This window comes from Aptenodytes forsteri, unplaced genomic scaffold, assembly GCF_000699145.1.
Source record: "Aptenodytes forsteri isolate BGI_AS27 unplaced genomic scaffold, ASM69914v1 Scaffold756, whole genome shotgun sequence".
NCBI lineage: Eukaryota > Metazoa > Chordata > Aves > Sphenisciformes > Spheniscidae > Aptenodytes > Aptenodytes forsteri.
Window position 1 is genome coordinate 140,627 of NW_008795376.1, and position 24,363 is coordinate 164,989.

General features: G+C 48.5%; 1 protein-coding gene across 1 annotated transcript in view; it reads right to left on the bottom strand.

The window, feature by feature from the left end:
• Positions 1-2,028: 2,028 nt before the first annotated feature.
• Positions 2,029-24,363, bottom strand: part of A2M (alpha-2-macroglobulin) — a 32,079-nt gene continuing 9,744 nt past the window's right edge. The window contains exons 10-36 of the mRNA XM_009280522.2: positions 23,795-23,904; positions 23,120-23,278; positions 21,483-21,710; positions 21,053-21,116; positions 20,410-20,552; positions 18,372-18,521; positions 17,538-17,708; positions 16,787-16,922; positions 14,922-15,030; positions 14,347-14,575; positions 13,958-14,084; positions 13,180-13,301; positions 11,914-11,965; positions 11,307-11,390; positions 10,751-10,927; positions 10,157-10,241; positions 8,841-8,997; positions 8,428-8,502; positions 7,976-8,141; positions 6,758-6,981; positions 5,966-6,184; positions 5,539-5,666; positions 5,081-5,171; positions 4,309-4,377; positions 3,781-3,883; positions 2,913-2,954; positions 2,029-2,118 (exon numbers count right to left, since the gene is read on the bottom strand). Of these exons, the coding sequence (XP_009278797.1) occupies positions 2,093-2,118; positions 2,913-2,954; positions 3,781-3,883; positions 4,309-4,377; positions 5,081-5,171; positions 5,539-5,666; positions 5,966-6,184; positions 6,758-6,981; positions 7,976-8,141; positions 8,428-8,502; positions 8,841-8,997; positions 10,157-10,241; positions 10,751-10,927; positions 11,307-11,390; positions 11,914-11,965; positions 13,180-13,301; positions 13,958-14,084; positions 14,347-14,575; positions 14,922-15,030; positions 16,787-16,922; positions 17,538-17,708; positions 18,372-18,521; positions 20,410-20,552; positions 21,053-21,116; positions 21,483-21,710; positions 23,120-23,278; positions 23,795-23,904 (3,446 nt within the window). The 3' untranslated portion in view covers positions 2,029-2,092. The remainder of the gene's footprint in view (positions 2,119-2,912; positions 2,955-3,780; positions 3,884-4,308; positions 4,378-5,080; positions 5,172-5,538; positions 5,667-5,965; positions 6,185-6,757; positions 6,982-7,975; positions 8,142-8,427; positions 8,503-8,840; positions 8,998-10,156; positions 10,242-10,750; positions 10,928-11,306; positions 11,391-11,913; positions 11,966-13,179; positions 13,302-13,957; positions 14,085-14,346; positions 14,576-14,921; positions 15,031-16,786; positions 16,923-17,537; positions 17,709-18,371; positions 18,522-20,409; positions 20,553-21,052; positions 21,117-21,482; positions 21,711-23,119; positions 23,279-23,794; positions 23,905-24,363) is intronic.

The window sequence follows — 24,363 nt, forward strand, 5'->3', positions numbered from 1 at the left end:
GAACTGGCTTCAGTGAAAGCTGAGCAAAATTTCTAATCAAGCATGAATACTAATCGCATTTTGCTTTGATTTAGAAATGGTAAAGCCATCTATTTTCCTACCATGAGGCAATTACTTTTCCAAAGCAACATAGCTTTTGGTTGCTGAATGAAATTGTTTTGATTTTAGCCCATTGTGATTTGCCTTTGAAGCATGCAATCCTTGCTCCATGGGGATAGAAATTCAATGTTCAGACACTCCTGTACTTCCTTAAGGTAGCCTTGCTAAAGTTTCCTACGCGGTATGCCATGGAGGACCTGCAAGTATGTGACTTTGATGATTCACAGCCTGGTCAAGCAGAGAGATATTAAACTGCTTTAGAGATATGGGCTAGCCAGGGAGCCCCAAATGACAAGTGATGTGGCTGCCCATGGGCAACAGTTAGGCATTGCCTAATTTAAAACCGGGTGGCAGCAAAACATAGTGTTAAGTCTTTCCATGATAGAAAGCCATTATCCAAATTTTGTGAATGGAACATACTCCAGTGATTTTACAGACTTTTAAATTAAATTAATATGATGATCACTTTGTTTCATTTGAGGCAGAAAAGATTCAACTCCATAACCATGGTAGAGTACTTGCCAAAAAGTAAATGAAAATGAAGGCACTGTTGCCATCCATCTACAGCCAGCTGTAAACGAGGGTCTGTATTTGCAGACCTGTGTCTGTATGCACAAGTTTGCAGGCCTGGCACTTTTGAACCTGCTTTCCCTTAACTAATGGTCTCAGCTGGGACTGTGTCTCTCCAGCACAGTCACTCTCTTATGACCCCACAGCAGGGGCACAGCTATAAAAGGGGCCAGAGCAAACTGCTTTCCTCCCACAGTGAGGAATTCTGGCTCATGAAGGGGAAAGAGGGTCTTGAGACACCCACGTGGATGATGAAAACGCAAAGACCTTCAACATCTCTGGAACAAGTACAAGTTCTTTGCTGCATCGGTGACTTACATTTTTGACAACCTGGGTCTGTGTGCATGAAAGAAGCTGCATGAGAGACTCATATAGGTGTGTTTGCTTAAGCTTACGCTGGCAGGGTCAAAGGCACCTCTGCACACAGAACCATGTAAATAAAATACACAGAGTGCCATATGACCTACTGAACTAAGGCTGATTGCCTCTGCATCCCTGGGAGAGATCTGGACTGGAGAGAATGTGAACATTTGGAAAATCGACATGCAAAAAGTTTAACCCAAAGCACCACATAGGAATCCACAGCCTCCCCTCTGAGGAGCACTGTAAGCCTAGTTGTGAGGGAGAAAAAGAAACATGTATTAAAATTACTAGAAAAAACAGAATAGATCTACAGGCCTCCACTGAGGGGAAGAGGATAAAGTTCTCATGAAAAATGCAAGGGGTTTGGCTCATAAGGCAGTTCTTGGTTTAAATTTTGACTAATGACACTGTTAAGTTCCCAGTCCCTCTCTGATTTCACTTCAACTGTTTAGAAACAAGCAGACAATTTCTTCACTGCCAGAATGGGGAAGTCCACAGGTTTTCCCTTCACTTCTATCTGGCCTGCTGTGAAAGATCAGGCTGGACAGGTTCACACTGTCCTTCCACCTCATAGCAGTGATTTCACAGCAGGATCAAAGGTGGTATGTGATCACAGGTTTATGTCCAAGGATTATCTTGCAGAAAACACCCACTTTTAGAGGCAGGGAGCCAAGCTTCCAGTGCATAATGGATCATGTAGGATCATTCTCTCCTCCTGGAGAACTGGCAAGTATGGAGGCGAACCTCCCCACTGCCAAAAGCTGCCTGCCGCCTGGTATTCCTGAGGAGTTGCCAAATACCACCATGCCGTGGATGGCTCTGGATTTAAATCTCAGGCCATTACACAGTCTGAGCTATGGATGGGAGGAGAGACAAGATGCAGCAACAAAAAGTAAGGCCAGAGGCATCTGATGAGAATCAAGACATTTTATTCATAGTGTTACTTCCTTTTCGGTGTTGAGGTGTCCTCCTCTAACATTTCAATAGGCCCCTCAACAAGAAGATCTTCTAGGGGCAGAGACGCAAGTTGATCCAGCAAGGCTCAGATAAGATGTGCTCTTCAGGCATTTCCCTGTTCAGCCTTGGCTGGAGGTGGGAAAAGGACAGAGTGAGATAAGTATCCTGGTGAAGCAGTGTCCAGAGCCCTGGACATCTTCTCTGTGTTCTGGTGGCTATATGAGTTCAAGCCGTGTTAAAATCTGGGAAACTGCTTCACCTAAAAATGCCCAGTTGCAGACAGGTAACAGAATGGGAATGGCTGGACATGTTCAAGATATTCATGCTACAGAGAGGGGAGGGGAGGCAGAGATATCCTGGACATACATGAGCTACCCCAGTACACATTCTCTCTCAGCACCTGGATTTCCCAAAGGAAGGGAAAAAATAACCCAGGGCAGAGTCTGAAAGGTCCCCACCAAAGATGTGTGAATAACATCAAAATTTCACCAATACGTTTGGGAGACAATTCCTCAGTACCCTTCTGTGTCTGCAGCATGGCAAATGTGGCCCTGAAAAGGGCAGAGATGCAAAGGCTGCATGTGGTGTTCAGTCCCAAGGGAGATTTCAATCTTATTTGTACAATGTGACACACACACGCAGGAGAAGACAAATGCATCTGTGCGAATGAAGGCAGTAACACTGGGATTGCCATTCTCAGTGAACCGAAATGAAAGCTGTATCTGATCTTACACAGGACATGGGGTGGCAGCATTGCTTTTCCTCTCTGTACTGAGGCACACCTAGAGACTGCAATAGGCACAGTGCAGTTAAATGCTGAGAGTACATGCAGGCTGAGGAAACCCAGGTGTGCAAAGACTCTCATTCGAAACAACCTGCAATAGCCCATGCCGGAACATCTCAGTTCTTCCTGTGCACCCTACCTGCAGTGCAGGGAGCGCTGTACTCCTGAGTGGCAAACTCATCTGGAAAACAGAAGGGAAGGGAGAGAGCAAGCTGTCAGAGCCCCTCAGCACTCCTGGAACAGGGATGAGTGCCAGAGAGACGCTTCTCCCAGGCCCCACAGCAGGCCACTGCCACCATCCCTGACTTCCCCCCAGGGATCCCAGTTGGGTGGGAGGGAGCCCCAGTCACAGCCCGGTCCAGAGGCCGCAGCAGCAAGGCAGCCCCAGCAGGTCTCCACCCCAGTGTGCCCAAGGGCTGCTCAGGCACCTTCTGCCAGCACACTGGGGCAGGGGCGGGATGACTCTGTCGCTGCCTCCCTGCTGCAGCAGCCGGGACAGCAGAGGCACAAGGAGCATCAGGACAGCCGGGAAGCACGGGCACAGCTGCGCTCTGCGGCCGGACCTGAACACGGGACCCCCAGCGCCCACGGCTCTGCGCCGTGGGATGGCTCCTCTCCCTGGGGAGGCAGGACCGGCCTTGAAGGCGCCATGGTCGGAGGGCTGGGGGTATGGCCTCCTCCGCCCTCTCCCTCAGGGGCGGGCAGCTGCACAGCAACTGCCAGTGTGAGGGGCAGCCATGCAGGGTTCCCCACACCGTCACCACTGCCCAGACCTGCCCCCCGTTGTTCTCTGGGGCCTGCCCGGGCAGGGGCAGGAGCAGGAGGGAGGAGGGCAGGGTGGTGGCCTCCAGCCCTCTGGGCCACCTCTGCCCTCAGAGAGCTCAGGCAGCGTGAGGGCGGGACAGGGCCCAGGCCAGGGGCAGCTGCAGGTCCCCACAGCTCCCACACCCCTCCACGCATCCCACTGCCCACCCTCGCTCCCACGGGCACCCCCAGCCCACACTCACCTGTCTCGTAGTAGTCATAGACCTTCACCTGAGCTGGCTTCAGGCCCTGCACGGGGATGTCCCGCTCCACCGTGAAGGAGAAGCTGAGGGTCTCGCTGCTCAGCTGGGGAAGGGAAGCAGCGGAGGCTCAGGGGCGGCTCCGCACTGCCCCGGGCTCCCCTGTGCCTCCGCACTGCCCCCAGGCTCCCTCGCTCTCCCCTACCACCCGTGCCCGGGCCCTGGGGGGTGCGGAGGCTGCAGGCCTGGCTGAGGGGCAATGGGAAACCCTGGGACCTTTCCCCACACCAGGGGAGGCTCTGTCTGGTGGGGAGGGCAGGGCCCGATCTGTGCGTGGGATGGAGGGAAAGGCTGCTGAGGGCTGGGAAGAAGGTGCCGGTAAATCTTAAAAGTCAGCAAAAGTCAGTATGGGATTCAGCCCTATTCTTGTCAGAGCCATGGTAGTTTTGAGTCCCAGATCTTTTGCCCTATGTTGCCAAATGTCCTAATGCCTGTGTTTCTGACCCATCCTCTCCCCAGACGGATACTCACCTTTTCCAGATACACCAGGACGTGGTTGGTACTCAACTCTGTGCGCTCAATAATGGGGCGGCCTTCCAGCTGAAGAGAGAAGACTAAGATGTTACTGCATAGAGGGTGCTCTCCCTGTGCCCCTTACACAGCCCTATGGATGGGATGGACTGTGGATGAAACGCTGGGGTGCTCAGGGAACTAAGTCTGTAGCATGGAACTGCCTCCTTGGTGTGCCACTAGGTATCATGGTCCCCAGGCCTTCCCTTTGCCAGCCTGGCTGATGAAGTACGGCCTGGCTCCAACAGAGACTGAGCACTGGTTCAAGCACAGTGATGGAACGATTCAATGAAAATACATTCCTTCTGGCTTGCTAGTTCTGCAGTACCTTATGATTGCCTTTATTTTCCAGACCATGCACCTGCTCAGCATCTCAAACAGTGACCCAAGACCTAAACAGTTACTGTCGTACATCTCGCAAGGCTCCTTAGTCCCTGAAATTAGACCTGATGGTCTCCTCCCAGCTCTCAGTCTCAGGGCCAAACTGTGCATATATTTGAGCTACTGCAAGCTGCCACAAGTGCTTGAGGGGTGGGAAGGGAGTGCTGCTGCTGGCATCCCTCATTCACCCCTCCTCCACAGCGGAGGGGTGGAAGAACTGGAGGAAAAGAGGGAGAGGTCTAACACTGGAGAAGATACCAGGAGAAGAATTAGATGCTCCTTTAAATAAGGAAACCGATGCCCCTGATTAAGGACAGATATACTCAAAGAAATGCTTCACGCAGCATCCTACCTTCCTCACGGAGGACTTCACGGGGATGAATCCCGACAGCATCTTCACATCAACAATCACCATGTTGGAGCCATTGCGCTCCCCAGTGTAACTAAGGAACCAAGCCACAAAGATACAGCGCACCTCAAGTCGAAGCTGGGGGCGCTTCCACCTTTTCCATAACACTTGGCACCCCACCACGTCCTGACAGTCCAGCACTTTCTTCTCCAGCTATGCCAGGGCCTCCTAGTCACCTATGCAGCCTCTCACTAGCCCAGCCCTGCGCTGCCCGCACAGCTCCACCACTGCAGGACATGTCCTTCCTCCGCAGCCTCTCCTCCCAGCCCGGCTGCTTCCTGCCCGCTTTTCCAGGGATGCACTGCCCCTCCAGGGCTTCCAGGCTGGCTCACCCTGGACCGCCAGACCTCCTCCAGCTCCCATGGCTCCTCAGGAAGGCTCAGACCCAAATGCAGACTCACCTGACATTTATGCCTATGTCAAAGACCTTGTGAGCCTTGGAGCCCTCACATGTCTCTGGGATCGTGTACACATGGAGCATGAAGGGCGCATCCTCCTGCGTGGGCTGCACGTTGTACCTCAGGCTTGTCTAGGGGAGAGCCAGCAGCTCTGTGTGAGCGTGTGCGTGTGGGTGCTCAGCACGTGAGAGAGACCATCCTCTCCCCGTCCTGCCTCCCCACTTCTCCCATTCTCACAGCTCCTCCACATTGCGGATCCTTCCCTCCCACTCTTTCTCCTCCACACACCTCTACTCTTCTTCTCCTCTTCCCTCTCCCAGAGCCTTCCCTCCCACTCCTCCCCTCCCCCCTGTCCCTTCTGCCCTCTCCCTGGCTCCTGCCTGGCAAGGGGCTCTCCTCCCACGATGCCACCTGCCCCCATCACCCTCACCTGCAGGTAGACGCACCCTTCACCAGACACCTCCGTGCTGTACTCCCCTGGCACCTGGGGCAGGGGCACGCGCTGGAGCAGCAGCCGGTTTGTGGGATCCACCTGGAAGTCTTGCTGGAAGTCCCCTCCAGATCGCAGGGTCACTTTGGAGGCTGCTCCGCTCTTGGCATAGGTGACAGCTCCGTACAGGGACAGGGCTTGGAGAGCCACCACTGTGTCCTGAGAGAGATGGGTCCCGGCACCCAGGGGAATACAGTCAGCCTTTCCACAGCCTGTCCTCCCACAGCCTGCCCTCTGCTGTCGGCAGGCATCCTCCCCTCCATTCTTCGCCTTCTCCAGTTTTAAGCCCATAGCAGAGAGGGAAATGTTTCCATTCCCTCCCTGTGTCCTCTGCGCAGCAGTTGCATGTTCCCTGAGCTCCCTGGCGTGCAGCTCTGCGCAGCCTGCACTCGCTCGCCACAGGGTGAAGCAGCAACTTCATATGCACAAACAAATTGCAGTGGGAGCCCTCTCCGATGCCACAGACACACGTCCCTTGTGTCCCTACCGTTCTGCCCCGCGGTGTCGAGAAAACCAGGTCATTAACCAAAACATCAGTCATCCCCAGAGGCACTGCCTGACATACTAGCCTCTAGCCTCTCGGGAACTTGGCAACCATGGTAGATACCGCAGGGATATACTGCAGGGCTACAGTCCCTGCCCTGGTGAACCTTACTGTGCTCCCACCTGGGTCTCTGACACTTCCCATCTTCTGACATTGATGTGTGAGGTCGCAGGAGAGAAGCAGCTCACCTGGGTGGAGGAGAAGCCTCCATTGGGATTCTGCTGACCGCTGATCCACTTTGCAATAAGAGATGCAAATGACAGCTCCTCCTGGGAAGGTGCCGGCTGCGTGGTGAGGTGAGCAAGGAGCACGTAGGCCGTCATCTCCACTTCAGCAGAGGGAGCTCGGTAGCGATAGTACGGGAGATCAACCTCTGGCTCTTTCCCAGGCCGCTGCCAATGAACAGACCCATCTTCACAGGAGGCAGGGAGCGTGGAGACAAGACAACAAGCAATTAGTAGCAGTTATTGGAAGGCAGTTCTTGATCTGCTGCTGGTCTGCCCCTTCCAGAGGGCAGAGCCTCCAGGAAGCATCCGTCACGTAGGATGAAGTGGGAAGGGTTAGACAACTCGTTGCTTGCTGCAGCTAGTCTGAGACTGCCGAGGCTCAGTCCTCAGGCCTGGATACCACTTTGCCCTAGACTCCAGATTCAAGGGGCCATCTATGGGCTTGAGCACGAGCAGAGCACCGGGCTGGCACTGCTTCCCTTGTTGAGCAGAGATGCCGGGGTTGGGCAGTGACAAGCTCTGTGAGGCACAGGGACCCAACGACTGTGAGCAGGGCTTGATAGTCACCTGCAGGTGGAAAAGGCAAAAGGTGCTGGGGCTATTTCCTTCACAGCCCTGCTACCCAACGCTTGGGCAAACCCCCTGTCCGGCCTGACTTTACCAGAAGGCTTCCGAGTCGTTACATGATTTCCTAGAAGACTCAGAGCTTATGCTATGGCCTCCGAAATGACCTGTACGTTCGTTTTCTCTCTCAGCACATGCAGCTCTTATCGTCCCTTGTGCTGTGCAAGGTCAGCTTTCTTCTATGTGGAGCACGTGCACTGGAAGGAAGGAGCGGCCATAAACATTGCTAAGTCTTTGCTAAGCGTTGCCTGGTGCGGCAAGAGGAGCGGACTGAGGAGAGACGCTAGCAGAGCTACGCTTTAGTTCAGCACCGATGGGGATGGTGCCTGGTGCTTCCTGATGAACTCCCTCGGAGCAGAGAAGTAGGACTGGGCACTGAGAGGGAGTTCTCAAAAACGCAACCCCTTTGCACAAGTTTTTCCTCTCCCTCCACCTTTCCCCACCCACACAAGCCCTTTCCTGCAGCCACTGCCCCACCAACAAAAGCCATTTTATCAAGGGAAGATGTAAGGCCAGTGGGTTGGAAGAAAGAGATGTCCCACCGGGAGCACTCACCCTTTTTCACAGCTTCCTTTTCAAGTGAGCCGAGCAATGCCTTCCGCTTCTCCTCCTTCCCTGCCAGGGCGAAGGCGTACGCCATCAGTGCCTTGGTGTACACGTGGTTTTCTTTCTCATCTGCTGCTGTTTCCAGGCAGAACAGACCGTTACGCACCACCGAGTGCTGGGGAGAGATGACTAGTGATTAGAAGGTGGGGAGAAATTATGTTTTTGCCTTACTAATGACACATCATTCCACTGAACTTTGAGGAGGGGTCTGCCAGAATGATGTCTAGGAACAAGTAGGGTACAATGTGTTCCAGAAATGCCAAAATTGACAGCACATAATTCTTATATCACAGGGCTCAACAACCAAGTCCTTTTTCCAATCTGGAGCAAATTCTGGGCAGTACTGTGTCATCATAGACTGACACAACATAACTGACTCAAGTTAGGGTGCAGGCACATACAGTTACAGGCAGAGGAATCTCCAGCAATGCGATAGTGATGTAGGCCGTCAGCGAGACCTCGTTATCCACTCCACCCTGCAGGGAAACACAAAGGTAGATGCTGACCCCACCTAGCTTCTTATCTTCTTTTCTCCCACTCCAGTGGGAATACTTTATTCTGCATTGTAGAGCCTTAGCTTGCCTCCTCCCCCTTGCAGCTGATGTGGAGGTATCAATACCACTTATAAAGTGTAGGTTAGCCTTCATTCTCCTTCCTATTGTGGCAATCATACAGAATGGCCTCTGGCTCCCTAGTTCTTGCCATTGACATGGGAATTTCCCATCTGCCTATATGCTCAAGAAGCTCAGCTGGACCCATCTGACTTATGGCCAAGTTCTAGCCTCACAAAAAAACAACCAGGCAGATATGTTACCTTCATGGCATTGTTCAGGAGTGTCCCAGAACTGCGGAAACAGCCGTTCTCCTTCTGCTTTTGAGTGAGCCAGACCAAAGCATCCTGGATGTGCTTCTCATCTATGAAGATGTGACGCCGGGCCTGGGCAAAGGACTTGAGCACAAAGGCTGTGAGCCTGAAAGGGAGAAAGAGCAGTGACAGCGCCTGAGCAGGCCTGTTTCCCATCTCAGGTGACAGGGCCCATGTGCACATCATGTCTGGAGAAAGGCAAGACGGCCTGGGGAACTGTGGGCCAATTAGTCAGACCACATGTATATTATATCTTCATCTCAAAAAATCTGTCAAAAAACTGCTTCCCACCTTGATTTCTACTCCCTCTCTTGGCTCATAAAACCCTGTGATCCCTTTGTGTTGAGGGTACAGTTTGAAGGACAGTGATTGTTGATCTGTATCTAAAAAAAATCTCTTTGGAAAAAGTAGGGAATTGCATGCCAATTAGCTCAACATCTGCATAACAGTAATACTCAAAATGACAGGGAAGAATAATTAAATCCCTGCTAGCTCATGGTCTGCTGGCAGTACTCTTGCACTAGAAATCCATGCTTCATGGGTTTCCCAGAACTCCCCAGAGTTTTAAAGTAAAGAAGAACATGTTAAAAGAGTTTTTGCCAGAGTTGTTACAAGCAGTTATGGAGAAGAAGCAGGCATGTGGTGAGAAGCCAACATGCTGTCAAGAGCCAAGTACTGTTTCAGAAACTGAAAGCAAACCAAAAGTTATGACATCATCCATTCTTGCCCTTACCTAAAGTTGAAAATGCATGGCAATGATATGCTGGAGCAACTCAAAACTTTGCAGTAAGTCACACTGGCAACACACACGCTCCTCCAGGCTGTCTTTGCTTAGTAACACACACTCTTGAAAAAGAACCATACAGAACTGCTATTGGATTATCAACCTTTCCACTTGTATGGCAACACCCTTCCCAGCAGCCTTCTCAGCAGATGCTAGTCTAGAAGAGCTGCCACTGCAGCTCTTCAGCCTTCCTCAGTCAGGATGTGAAATGCCTGTTCTCTTCTTCCCCAATTTATCTCCATTTCCTTCTTGTCTGTCATGGTCCTCAGAGCTGCTGGTGGGAGGATGTGTTTCAGCTACATAACTGGCTGATGCAGCCTATTTCATTAAGTAGGAGGCAGCACAGGGACCACACCAGATCTGGAAAGCCTGCTGGGTCTACAACAGCATTTCCTATTTACTGTCATGCAGCATTTATTAGAAATGTGTAGGTGAGAAAGAGGAGCATATAGAAGAGGCATAGGTGACATTGAAATCTCACCAGGTGTTTCCCAGTTGGCCATAACGTGGTCCAAAGGTACTGTAAGAGCCATCTGTGTGCTTGTAGTTCAGCTGTCTCTGATAACCTGCAATGGAGAGTTAAAGCAAGATTCAGATGCCAGAGAAAGCCTGCTGAGGGATGGGGGAACAGAAAAACGGCTGTATCAGCAAAGGCAAAGGAGAGAGGAGTAGGTCAATCCCATCCTAGCCAACAAGAAGTACTGGTACATCCCCACCTCCATGCACTGCTTGTACTGCATGAGGAGAAGCAACACCTGCCTTTCTTCAGAAAGAAGGCAGGACATATTAATGACAATGGACAAGTCACTGTAGCAGGTCACCTGACAACTCTGCACTGCATTGCAAGCCAATTAGGGAGCAGAGAAAAGTGGGTGCAATGATCAGGTACCCTAATGGTTAAGCAACAGAAAATAATAAAGGAAAAAGCAGCAAAGGGCCTTCTCAGGCATACAGCAGAGACCATCCGTGCATGAGAGAGGCTCTCTTTCCACATCTGGCCAACATTTGATAGAACCACCCCAGGCAGGATCTGGAAAAAAGCCAAAGCAGAAGCAAAAGCCGTGTCCCAGCTCACCGCTCACTAAGTATCCGATGGCCTTGGATTTGACCTCCTCACTCAGCTGCCCTGTCTTGTTCAGATAGTCCAGGACGTAGATGTTGGGTGCAAAAAGGACCATGTTCTGCTCCCCACAGCCGAACGGCATCTGGAGGAGCTGGTGCAGGTTCTGCATGGCAGTGCCCATGATGTCGCCTGGGGAACAGGGGGTATTAACAACATTCAGGGCTGGCTATCAGAATCAGAGGGAGCTACTGAACAAGAGAAGCAGGAGACGACAGAGAAGAACAAAAGAAAATCAGGATTGATAAAGATCCTGGAATGAAACACAGAACAGCAGAGAAAAGGAAAAGAGGGAAATGAAAGGTTAGGGCACTGGCAGAGAACCCTGAACAAAAGGACATGCAGAAAGGGGAAAAGGAAGAGCACAACTGGAGGGGAAAGTGCTCGAGACAGAAGGGATGAAAGACAGGAGTGAGGTGTGCTGGAAACCAGGAGAAAAAGCTGTGAGGTAGGAAGCCAACACAGAGGGGCAGAAACAGCACATGGTTCTTCTCCCAGGCTGCCCACTCACCCAGCACTGAGAAATATGCTCTGCCTGAGTCTTGTACCACATTTGAGGGTAGCAACAGGGAAAACTTCTCTTTCACAGGCACTCCTGAGGGAGAAACAAGACCCAAACAGCTTCAGCGCAGTCCTAAGAAATGGCTAATGGAAGGGGAGGGGCCCTCACTGAAACAGCAGGAACACTTCCTATCAGAAATGCCCTGACTTCAGTCACTTCGTTTTTCCCTGGCTATAAGGCAATCCCTGCATGAAACCACCCCCAGCCACTGTTAGGCACTGTAGATCACGTCTCTACAGCTTTTTCCTGGGCATGCTAGAAAACAGGAGACAGTGCTTTTAACTCCAATCTCAGCACACAAGAGAACAGGGATGCAAACAGTCATGCTAAATCTGTCCTAGCTCATACCCTGATGCTTAGGCAGGATGGTCCATTCTCTAGGACTTTCTTCTGTCTTAGGTCTCAGGCTTCCAACTGATGGGGCATGTTTTGATTACCTAAAAATATCAGCCTATCTGGAATATGATAGAGGCAGCCCTATCTTCCTCCTCCAGGCACGTCCCACCCATCAAACCACACAGGAACAAATGGAGAGGGTGGGGAGAGAGGTCTTTACCTTTTACACAGAGCACAGAGTTCTGGGTTGTTTCCTTCTCAACTCCTTCAGGCTTGGGTGGGATGAAGGAAAACAAGAGAGGTGAGAAGTTAGTGAGACAGGAAGTACAGACAGACAGAGGAATCCTCAACAAGGACAGAGGGATACATGAAAAGAAAAGTGAGTGAACTGGAGAAGGAGAGGCAGTCACAAACAATCCCTGAAATACAGAGCTCTGAAATAATAATTTAAGCAAGTAAATGAAACATGATCCTAAGTGATTGGTGTTGTACGTGGAGGAAGGACAAGAAAAGGAAAGGGACACACTGTAGGACTATCACATGGATGACCTGCAACTATTGTACGCAGCGAGAGACACTTAACATCCTTGTAGCAAGAGGACTGCAGCATTACAGCAAGTGCTTTTGTTAGCAAAAGCTCACAGTTACTCTAGAGGGCTGTCCTGAAGAGATGTCTGCAGTGCTATTTATCATAATGCTGCAGATGCTTTAGGGAAAAAAAATTGTGTCTGTTGACAATAGAAAGGGAAGATGTTGTACACTGTAATATCTGGTGACACTACTGATACCATACGACACAGTAGGCAAACATTAGGGGTTTTTATGATACAGAGAAAAGCCAAGAACATAGAATCTACCTGCCAGATTACCACACCCAGTATAATAAACTAGCATTTTCCTATAAAGGATATGCAATACTGCCACATAATATTTCCTTCTGTACCACATTGCATCAGTGACTTTTCTTGCCACAGGAAATAGATAAGCTGTAAAATTTTAAAACTTTTTCAAGGACTTTTATAATACCTGGAGTTTTGAGAGGACTCCTTTACAGGCATCAAATTCCTGTAGGTGCTTGTGAATCCCCCACCTTCATCTTGGTGCCAGACTATGGTAGCAAACCAGAACTGCATAACACTCGGCTTAAGAGGCAGTTTGCTTTGCCACTCAACTAGCAGAGAGGCAGCATGTGCTGACTGGCAAACTTACCGGGGGTGTCCCAAAAGGAGGAGAGAGGCTGTAAAGAGGGTGTATTGAAATAGAAGAATAAAGATAATGAAAGACCATCATATTGCCAAGCTGCGTAGTGATCTCATAGAATCATAGACCTGCCCAGGTTAGAAGGGACCTGGAAAGATCATCTGGTCCAACCTTTCATGGGAAAGGGAGCCTAGATGAGATTATCTAGCATCCTGTCCAATCGCATCACAGCGTATGCTCTAGCCTGTGGGAAAGCTCAGTCCTCCCCTTTCCACAGCCCACGTACCTCCACCAGCAGCTGTCTGATGACCGTGTCCTTCCGCCCTTTCTCAGGGGTCTCCACAATGGTGTTCCCGCAGGGCTGCTGGTTCTGCAGGGCCTCAGTGCTCACCGAGAACTCCACCTGCCCTGGAGGAAACAGGGGTCAGCCAGCCCTGCCGGGCAGAGCCAGATAATGGGAGTCACTGCCACTTCTAGGAGTTTCAACCTGCAGGCCCATGGGTGGGGATTTCCCATCACACCGGGGCCCTGCTTCTTTCCCACAAGAGCATAGCTATCTATATCAGAATCCATCCTGGAGCAGATGAGCTGCACTGCCATTGAAAGGTGACTCTATTTTGGTGACTCTTTTCCAGAACCTAGGACACCACAGTGGTGGGACTCACCAGCCCCACTGCTGTTCAGCACACTGCTGCCCCGCATGCACACCACAGCTGCTACCACAGCATGTAACAACAGTGAAAACAAAGTATGAAGATCCCATGGGGCAGTCGTCTAATCTTTGGGAGGGGTGGAGCTGACAGAACATCCTCACTGGCCAGCAATGTCTCTGGCTTCAGATGTTGTCCAAGGGCTGTAAGGCTTGATGGTACTGCATGTGGTGCCAGACAGAGCCTTGGACACTATGAGTCTGCAAGCCTTTGCCTCCCAAATAACCCCAGACAAGACAGACGCTCAGCTGCAGTGCTTCCCAGGAAACCGTGTTGCTCTAACACCCAATACTGAACAGGGAGAACAGCACAGAGAAACGCTCCCTGCAGTTTTCAGCACCCTGAGACCTTTACCTAGAGATTTGGGAGTCACCAGCCAAGCCACAGTTTTCCTCCCGTTCTCGCAGAGACAATGAGATTCTTCCTCCTTTTCCACCAGAGCAGCCAGGAAATGAGCAGACTGAGCCAGAGTCACGCTGACCTGCCAGTTGTAGAGAGAGGCGGAATCAAGGAAGGGTGATCATGAGAGACAGGGAGCTAGGAAGCCATAGCAATAGCTATTTCTTCAGTAGCAAAGGAGCAGGGAGCTGGAGTTGTGGGTTCTGTTTAGAGTATATAGGAGGAATAACATAAGAATTTCAGGGGTGAAGGTCTAGGGCTACTCAGAGATACAAAGGCTAGGTGAAGCTAAGAGGTGTACAAGAAGGTACACAAGTACAGAAAAGGATTTAAAGCTTCCTTACCCTGATGCAGGTGGTCAGGTAGTTGAAAACGGTGGCTTTCAGCGTGAAGGCCTCACCACGCACTACAGAGTAGGGCACGGTGAGCTCTACAAAGAAGGGCTGGAAGGCTCTGAGGGACACTGTCGGGGACAGGCCAAAGCCCGTGTCTGCCGAAGTGCAGAACGCATTGGCTTTCCACTCGGTGATGGTGTCAGGGATGGTCACATCTAGATCAGCATTTCCCTCCAAGCTGGTGAAGCACAGAGAGAAAGGACAGAGGGATTATTTTTTATGGCATTTTGGTAACTATCTGTACCCCTTTTGGCCTACTGAACAGTACTGCCTGCGTGAATGATGGGGCACAGTATGTTTGTTACTGTAGGGCCACCCCACATCTTCTCCCAGACCCATGACCACTCCTTGGATAAACCTAACCGCGGCTGAAGGTAATTCCATCTCAGAAGATTGCCAAGTGATTTCTGCAAGCAATGAAGGACTTTTTGGCATTGAAAAGGCTTGGCAAACGTGGGGATTCATGTTTTCACCTTATAAAACCAGTTTTATTAAAAAGGAAGGAACTAGCCCAAGGTGCTCACCTTATAGATACTAAACTCCAAATCCAAGTTTCTGGGAAATACTTTCGGACTGTCTCTGTCAGCTCTTCAGGAGTGCTTAACGTGGCATAAAATCTATCTGCCTGAAGGCCTGAATGTGATGAGATGGAAAAGATATCAACTACTGATAATTCCAAACAAGCAAGAACTACATCAGCATCATGCTTTGGTCTGAGAAAGCAGCAATCTACGTGACAATCAGAAGCCTTGCTGGCAGCAGATGTTTGCTGTGGCTGTAGTGAGCACTGGTACCAACAGCAGTGAAGTTTCAGGGTCGGGGCCTATTAGCAAGAGCTAGCCTTCCAGCATTTCCCGCTCGTCTCCAGTGAACCTCAAAGTATGTGGGGCAACACTTTAAGGTTAAAACAAGGATGTTAGAACAAAGAGCTACTTATGACCTTCTGTGCAAACAGCCTTTTCACTTTCAGGCACAGTCTTAACATGACGTCCTTCTCTATTCTATCAGGCCAGCTAGCAACGGAACATCCCTCTGTTGCAGTGTTTTTTGTAGGGTCATTATGACTCAGAAAACCACCTCCCTGCCAAATCTATGGCCTCCTAGAGAACTAGGCTGGAGATGCTCAAACTAAAAACATGCAGTTGGAATTTGGGAGGGGTAAAAATAGACTTTTTGACTAAAACAAAATTTTCACATGTAAAAACTATTCCCAAGAAAATATTCAGAGTTCGGGATGAAATTTGGTAAAAAATAAGCCTTTGTTTGACTTTGGTTTTGAACAGCTAGGAAACAAAGGTGGGGGGGGGCGAGGGGGGGCAGGATGGGACAACTGGTTTGCTTGGCTTTGACAAAAGGAAAGAGAAATCCACCCAAACAGATAAAGAAGAAAAGTTCTTAACTAAATTCTAGTTTTGGTCATCTTTACTTTGCCTAAACAAATTTCTACATTTAGATAAAAATTCTGTAGCTAGCAAGTATCCATACTATCTGTGCAACAGGCACCTCCAAAGTCTGAGAAGGTCTCAGGGCAGGAATGAAAGATGCTATCAGAGCTGTATCACATAGCTCCTAGCAAGAGTGACAGTGGCTTGCTTGTATTGTCTATCATGGTATCTCAGTCTTCTTACTGCTGCCTATTTGAGTTTAAAATAATTAAAAAGCATCTATCCTACATCTTAGCAACCTGTGTCAGAAGTTGAAATTGTCTTAAAACTGGATATATACAAAAACACAGGTTATTGTGGCAAGGGAAAACTCTTTGAAACAGTTATTCAGCTAGAATAACCTAGATTTCCCAGGATATTTCCCTTAGTATGAGACTCTGGATGATGATATGGACAATTCTGTCTCCCAAACAGCTACAGTGTAGGAGTTGAGATAGTCATTAGAAATAGGGTGGGTCCATTTCAGACTGGACTTCTGCCATTCGCATCTTACCATTCTAAGCCTCCAAAGTCTACCAATTTGTCACTGAATATTTTCTCACCCACTTCATCTGGTTTTGACCATACATAAAACTGGGTGAGTCAATGAGGGCAGAGTGAAGATAGTACTGGAGACCCCTTAAGTGGTATCTAGGAAAAGAGGTCTAGTGCAAAAGCCTAGTGAACAGAGAATTCAGCAGCAGAATAATATCCTCTGCTCTGCCAGAGTCTTTGAAAACTACCTGGTTCTGCTGACTTCTAATGTGGAGTTATCAAAGCTTGTCTGTCGGCCTTTGGAACCCAGCAAAAGAGATATGCCCCACACTCATGCAGAAGCTGACATCTGTGAACCCACTACTTCAGTACTACTTCCAAGAGTTCAATCCACAACCCCAGCTCTTGTTTGAGTATTCACCCCAAAATACAGACAGAACAGAGGTGATAATAAGACCCAGTTCCTTTACCGCTTGTCCTCATTCCATGCATTCCAGACATGACTGAAGCTGATGGAAGGCCGCCTCCTACAGGCATGTAATTCTCAGTGCTGCAATACCAAGGCTTCCTCACCTTGGTATTTGTGAAAACCTTTAAACCCATTTCCTATGGGAGAGAAATCCAACATGTTTTTTTGTTACCGAGTCCTGTTGCGGTATTATACCCGACATTGGTATTTTACTGCCTCAAAAGGAGAAGCTGTTACTGTCTGTGGATTGGACCTTGAGATGAACCCCCCCAATCCTGGGTCTGGGTGCCTGGGTGGCTCAGAGAGACCAAAGTATAGATTCTCTCTGTCTCCAGGGCACTGGTTCCAGTCCAATTCCAGCCTAGGGGTCAGGATGAGCCAGGGAGTAGATAGAGAGTTTTCTCTCTGGAAGGAAATGTCTGTGGCTACGATACAGCTCAAGAACTTTATTAGGGGTAACTGTAATGGCACAGGATTATTTACCTCCTGTTAGAACCTCATTTCAAGTCAATCTCAAAGCTTTTCCTGTAAGAAGAAAACTTTGAGACTGATCCCTTTTCCACCAAGTCAGGAGCAAAGCTGGCACGACAGGTGCAGCTTATGACTCTCACTGAACTTGCCTCTGGATAAAAATTAGTGTCAGATCATTCAGATTCACAAACCCTTCCCGTGGTATGTTGCATCACGCCACAGAAGGCTTAAGCATTCTCAGTCCTCCCACTCCGCTCCCTAACCATGCAAGAGGGCCGTACCTTTAGGATGCTGTAAGTGTCCTCTTCGTTCACCTCCACTACTGGAGAATAGGTGATCCCATTCAGAACTATCTTCTTCAAAGGGACGCAATTCTCCAGGGGCTCCTCCAAGAGCATGTCTGGACCATGGTGATAGTCATGCAATTCCTTCACTGGCAGCAAGCTATACACCTAGGCAGAAAGAGCATTTGGCATTTTCAGTGTCCACTGTCACAAAACACAACTGAGGGAGTTCGATTCAAGCACCGTAACATTCACATCACCTGCATATACATCCACATTGCCATGGTCCTCCCTGTGGTGGGAGCAATGGGAATTTTGGAGTCAAAAAAGAGATCCAAATTTGGAGATACTGCCTCTTTTGTTATGGACAGCACGTCACTCTAGTTATTATGGCTCAAATATATACAAAATGACACTGGCTAGCCCATCTGCAGTTCTTTGTCCCTACTCAAGGACTGTTGTTTGCTGCTTGGCATGGGGGAATAAACTCTCTGACACTTCCAGACGTTACTCCAACAAAATTAACCCATGGCTGGAGAGAATAACTGAAAAATCATCATCAAACTCACAACAGTGTTTGGCTCTGGCCAAGAGAAGCAGTCACCTTAAAAGAGCTTCCTAATTGCCATCCCTACAGTCACACAAAACCCCTAAGAAACAGCTGCTGTCAAGTTCTCATCTTTTTGCCCACTGAAGGAAGACAAGAAACAGCACATGGCAGCTTTCCTGTGTCAGCACTGACAAGAGGGACTGTTCACTGTTCCCACCCTGGCACTGTTGCTGCACTTGCTCTGACCGGGCTCCGAGCTGCTCCACAGACTAGGCACTTACAGAGCTGGGTGACAGGTCAGCTTCTGGCTTCATGAGGAGAACGCTTTTGTCCACAGCACGTACAGCACAGAGGGAGTTCGGGGAGGCTCTCAACAGCAAGTGAGCATCAGAAGAAGGCAGACCTTCAGAAGGAGAGAAGCTCAAGTCCACCTGTAGCCACAGGAAAAGCTATGTCACAGATGCCCTACCCTTGCAGGACTTTTCCCTTCGGTTGAGTGCATCAGTTCCAACCTTACAAAGCCCACAACACACACATGCACACACACACAAACATGCACATTCCCTCTGTGCTACTGCAGAGCTGGGTTTCCTTCCTGCAGTGCCAGAGGAGTCAGCGCTAACAGTTCTTGGCAACTTCCAGCATCACAATTGCTCATAAAACTTTTAAGGCAGTTTTGGGTTTTATGGCCACTGTGAATGCGATGAGATAATCCCATATAGTGGCTAGATCTGTTCAGGCAGCTGGGTATGGTCTTGAACCAGGTCCAGTCTCTGTACTGCACCCAGATATTGTATGTGGAGAGAAAACAGGCTTGCAAAGACCTTGCTTCGCAGATTCTTTGGTAACGTGAGAAGCAGTGATGCCCTGGAGCAATATTGCAGTATCTACTAGCTGGTAAAGATTCTGAAGAACTGGCCTGTTGGTTGAGGCCTGCCAGACTTGTGTGCCTTCCCCAAAACCTAACTCACAACTCTAATGACCCCCTACCAACCTCTGCTCTGGAAGTTCTTGTTAGCAGAAGTTGTTGTCGTCACCATCTCACATGATTTTGTAATAAGATGGCTGACCTGCATAAATCTTCCCTCTCCTCAGCAGTACAAACCCTCCCCTAACATGCAATGATCAAAGCATCCTCAGAGAAAACATGTTGCCTGACAAAGCAGCATCAGCTGCCGGTCTCCCTCATGTCCCAGCCAGACCACAGCATGCCTTCTGCTGACACCCCCCACCTCTCCCAGGGTGGACTCATAATCTTGAGACTGCAAAAACAATATTCTTCAGGAAATGGCAGAACAACAGCTGTAGCAAACTTGCTACTAGAGAAACTGTCTAGCATAGAGATAGTGCAAAGTCTGTCCTATCCTATCTGACAACAGCTTTGAATTCAGGATGCTTTCAGAGAGGAAAGCAGTATCTAAGCATGTAAATCTTGGCATCAAGCCATGGCACTTGGCTTGCAACCAGATCTTAATGCAGTGCATAGTATGACCTTTAATATATGAATAAAATTCAGGTGACCAAGCCCCTACACTGACACCAGTCTCAAGAACTCATTTAGCTTGGGTTTTAGCAGGAAAAGGGACTGCCTTTAGCAGTGTCCTGTCTACTATTCTGAAGTCTCGATGGGAATTTTTGAGGTTGTTCTTTTCTTACAGCTGCTCATACATCAATCTGCTCTTCTGCATAAGGAATATGTGGAGCTATAAGAGAACAATGGTCCACATGCTAACAGAAAGAAGGCTTTATTTTTCTGCACTCTTTCAGTCTCACCATTGTTATTGAAGCACCACTGTGCATTGCTCAGCAGGTTCGGGCAAGGTTTATCTCCATTTACATACAACAGAAATTAAAATGACAGGATAAGATGTATGGGAGTTGAAAGATCTGACAAGTATTAGCTTCGCCCACTGGACTGGGGCTGTGTGTGGTTTATTTTTGCTCTGTGATCACACAAGCAGCCACCTCATTGCTAGAATGAGTTTGTGGGAAATGGAGTGAAATACATGGGTTGCAGTATTACATAAGACATGAGGCCTCCCTTTTTCTTACCTAGGACCACCTGTGAGGTCAGTGGCTGCGACTAGTTGCTAAGAGGGGTTTTATCAGTGTAGTCCCTGCTAGCACCTTTTTTCCAACAGTTGATCTCCTCCAAGCTAGCACAAACCAGTAAGCAGTGAAGCTACCTAGAACAATCGATAGGTGGTTTGTCCAGTTTTAGTACATCTAAATAAATGAGCTTAGCCAGGCTAAATCTAAATAAATGAGCTTGGCCACGCTGCAGTCTGATGGCTGCTCCCTCCAGAACTGGACACTTACCTTATTGCTGAAACACTTTTCTACATTGAACTTGATTGAATCGGCAATCACCTCCCTGCTGGGGACAGTGGTATAGACAAGCACTTGGGCCACTGGAGCAATATCATCTTGTACAGGCAGCTGCAGCAGGAAGACCCCATTGGCTAGCAAACAAAACAAGAGCAAAAAGTTAAGGTATAGGAAACCTGCTCTTGGAGCAGCCAAAATTCTAGGTTTGACTTCATGCTGAACTTCGTCCTAGCCATGATGAAACTCCACGCCTCCAAGTGGGATGAATCAGTGCTCACAGAAATGCATAAGTCTCACTATCTGACTGAAAATGCCTGGTTTAAGTCCTGTTTTCCAGTGCATAAGCATGCTGAATTTTGGTTCAGCTTCTAAAAACAGACCATCACTCTGTGTCTCCTAGGAGCACTGGAGCCCCAGAAATGCAGTGTCAGAAGAAAGACAGCTGGCACAAGGGATTAGAGCAAATCTGTGCAAAGCCTAAATAAAGGCAGAGAAAAGAAAGCTCAAACTCTTCCTATATCTTAGAGGACATGGAGATGTGGATCCCTGCATTTATATGGAAGCAGCCTGTATGTCTGCCACAGTTGCCTAGCCTCCCAAGACAGTGACAATTTGGCAGGGGAGAGGAACTCACCACTTTCCTGGTCCAAATCCAGAATGTAAGTGTCTGCTTGCTTGATGATTCCCTTGGCCATCACCTGAATGGAAAGAGAAACCCTGCTGTGATTGAGGTTACGCATGAGCCAAACCTTAAAGAGGGGGAACCTGGGAGGAGAGCAACTGAGCTGTATGTCTGCTGCTCGCACCCTGCTCAGCTGCTCTATACCTCCCTGTAGCAGAATCCCAGTGCTCACCCAGGGGGCACTGGGACATCCTTACTCTTCTGTTCCTAATCCAGACCCTCCTTTTTGTGGGAAAAGAACATATGAAGGATGACAGGAAAGTGTTTAAAGCCTACTGCCACAAACCACAATTTCCATCTCCAGCCACAAACCACAATTTCCATCTCCAGCCCCGCTACAATTACCAGTGACAACCTCACTGTATGGCAGGTGCAAGCTTACCAGGTAGTAAAAGACGATTTTCTTCTGCTCTCCTATGGCCTCTGGAGTAAGGATATAGTGCACACGGACCTCTGTGGAGGAGCCACAGCTGAGTGTCTCAGACTTGGGCTCAATTTTGAGGAAGCTATTACTAGGAGAGTAAAAGCGCTTTAGTTGGAGATAGCTGCCTTCATAATATGGAACAACCCAGGAACGGTCATAGCAGTAGGGGTGTACTTTATGAGTTGCCTGGAAAAGGAGAAAATACACACATAGATCCTCAAACACAGGTGGCTGAACTGGAGCCAAAATTCATGGCCTAGTGTTAAAGGTTTGGTACTTTTTGTATTTAAGTAACAAGGTAGTCTACAAAAAAACCCCATGAGTTTGGAAAACGCGAGACAGGGTGGTGGTATCTTTAGCAAATCATTGGGAATGATCTCACTCCCAGAGAAGCTGGAGTTTGTCTCAAACAAGCTGAATCGTATCAGTTGTTTGTATCACCTCAAGGGCTTTTTACCCTAATACTTTGCCCTCTCTAATATCCTGTTAGTTTAAAGAGAAGAGAAGCTGATTTTCATTTTTCTTCTCATTATTGGTGCTGGAGAAGGGATAGCGCTGTTCAGTTTAGAGATTACTAGTGCCAAGATCAAGCTAAGGATGCTATGGAAAAGGAGGAAAAGTCTCCACCTGAGAATTCAAAACCTAAATTGAATAGAAGTTTAGGAGCTGAGAGAGTCCAGGTCTTCTTAAAAATGAGAGCAAGGGGAAGATATTTCACATTTAGAAGGGTACTACTTCAGCATTTCATTTGCCTCACAGGCCCTTATTTCCTTATCTTCCTCACTATACTTGGGAATTCTTGCCTTTTCTTTACCCTGCAAAATTCTGAAAACTTCAAGCACCTAGTGGTAGCTTCTGGATAATTTTTAATGGTTTTAATCTGTGACAAGAGAATTGTAGGGAGAAGAGCAAATATAATTCTAGACAATCTGCCCTATTCCAGGGTGAGATATTACGAAATGTGTGTATTACACACATATTGCATTTTCCACTAACAAAAGGATGCTCAGCAGCACTTATTCTTCCCAGATAATCAAATTCCACACCAGGGAGAGAATTTCTGTGAATGGTTCATATTCTTTTTCTCTTTATGGCAGGAAAAAGAAAAAAAAAGAAAAAAATAAGGAGGACAGCTTAGAAACTCGGAATGCTAAATTAAATCCTGAGAGCTGCAGATTGCCTTAACTGACCACAAAGGATATTTAGATGAGATACTTGGGAAATCATTTAATTGAAAAGACAGTAAAGCACTAGCAGCACTCCACCATGGAAGTTAGACCCACCCTTGAAACAGATTTGTCTAGGTAGGGCTGGTGATCCCTTGGAGCAGAATGGACTATTATGATCTCCTGATGTTCCTTCTAACACTATATTGTTATTGCCAAGCAGAAATCAAATACTTACAAGCTAAGTGCAATTGTGACATGGCAAACTGGTTTGTTGTACGGCTATTTCCACCACACTGATGTCAAGGTTGGCACAAACAACCAGGAACAAGAAGGTAAGTACTTTTGCATATGTAGTAGAAACTTCAGAGGTACTCCCCTTCCAGCCCTGTGGGTCACTTCATGACCTCCTCTGCCTGCAGGACTCACCCTAATTCCAACAGAATCGAAGTACAACATGAAAGTGTTCAGGGCAAATCGTGCCCTGCCCTCTTCATTTGTTGTGTAGTTGATTTCCTGGCCTCCTTGGAAAGAAATCCTCACAATTTCATTGGCGATTGGAGCACCAGACCCATCCACTAGTTTCACCTGGAGGAGCAAAAACAGTACAGTATAGAAGGAAAGGAATGCCTGTCACCTGAACAGACTGATAGACCACCAAGCTAAGGATGTCGGGCTCGTGTAGACAAGGAAGCCTCCACTGCACTTTACATGTGCATCATCTATCTCTTTCAGAGAGAGCTGCAAACTTTCTGAATCTTATTTCTTTGGCCCTTTCTTATCTCCACCTCTGGGTCAGAGGAGTTGACATGGAGATTGACATGCACTCACGCCCCTTAGGCCTCCTATTAAACAGGAGACTGGAAAAACAGAATTTTACTTCACTGGAGAAGCAGAAGCACGAGGACAGAGGGGTAAGCAGGATGAGGGCTGTGCTCTCTGCTGCTGTTCCCTGGTTTGAGAGTCTGCAGAGGAGAGGAGGCCCACAGGGATTAGCAGCACCAAGGTCCAGCATCTCTGCAGAGCAGGGCATGTATCTGTCCAGGAGGTTCAGTAGCATGATCGTTTGGCACTCATGGCATTCCATTCTCATGGTTTCCCTACCTGCCCAAAGAAGGGGATTCCAGGTTTGTAGTGGGAGTCTGAATGCTCAAAGGTGATTTTGCTAATGGTGGTTGTGATCTCAGAGAAGCTTGTTCCAATCAACTCCACTCCTGCAGGAAGAAACACAAAGAATTAATTTGCCTCTGCCTGACCAGAATTATAGAATCATAGAATAGAATAGCTTGGGTTGGAAGGGACCTCTAAAGGTCATCTAGTCCAACCCCCCTGCAATGAGCAGGGACATCTTCAACTAGATCAGGTTGCTCAGAGCCCCGTCCAACCTGACCTTGAATGTTTCCAGGGATGGGGCATCCACCAACTCTCTGGGCAACCTGTGCCAGTGCTTCACCACCCTCAGCGCAAAAAATGTCTTCCTTACATCTAGTCTAAATCTACCCCCCTTTAGTTTAAAGCCATTCCCCCTTGTCCTGTCGCAACAGGCCCTGCTAAAAAGTTTGCCGCCATCTTTTTTATAAGCCCCCTTTAAGTACTGACAGGCTGCAATAAGGTCTCCCCGAAGCCTTCTCTTCTCTAGGCTGAACAACCCCAACTCTCTCAGCCTTTCTTCA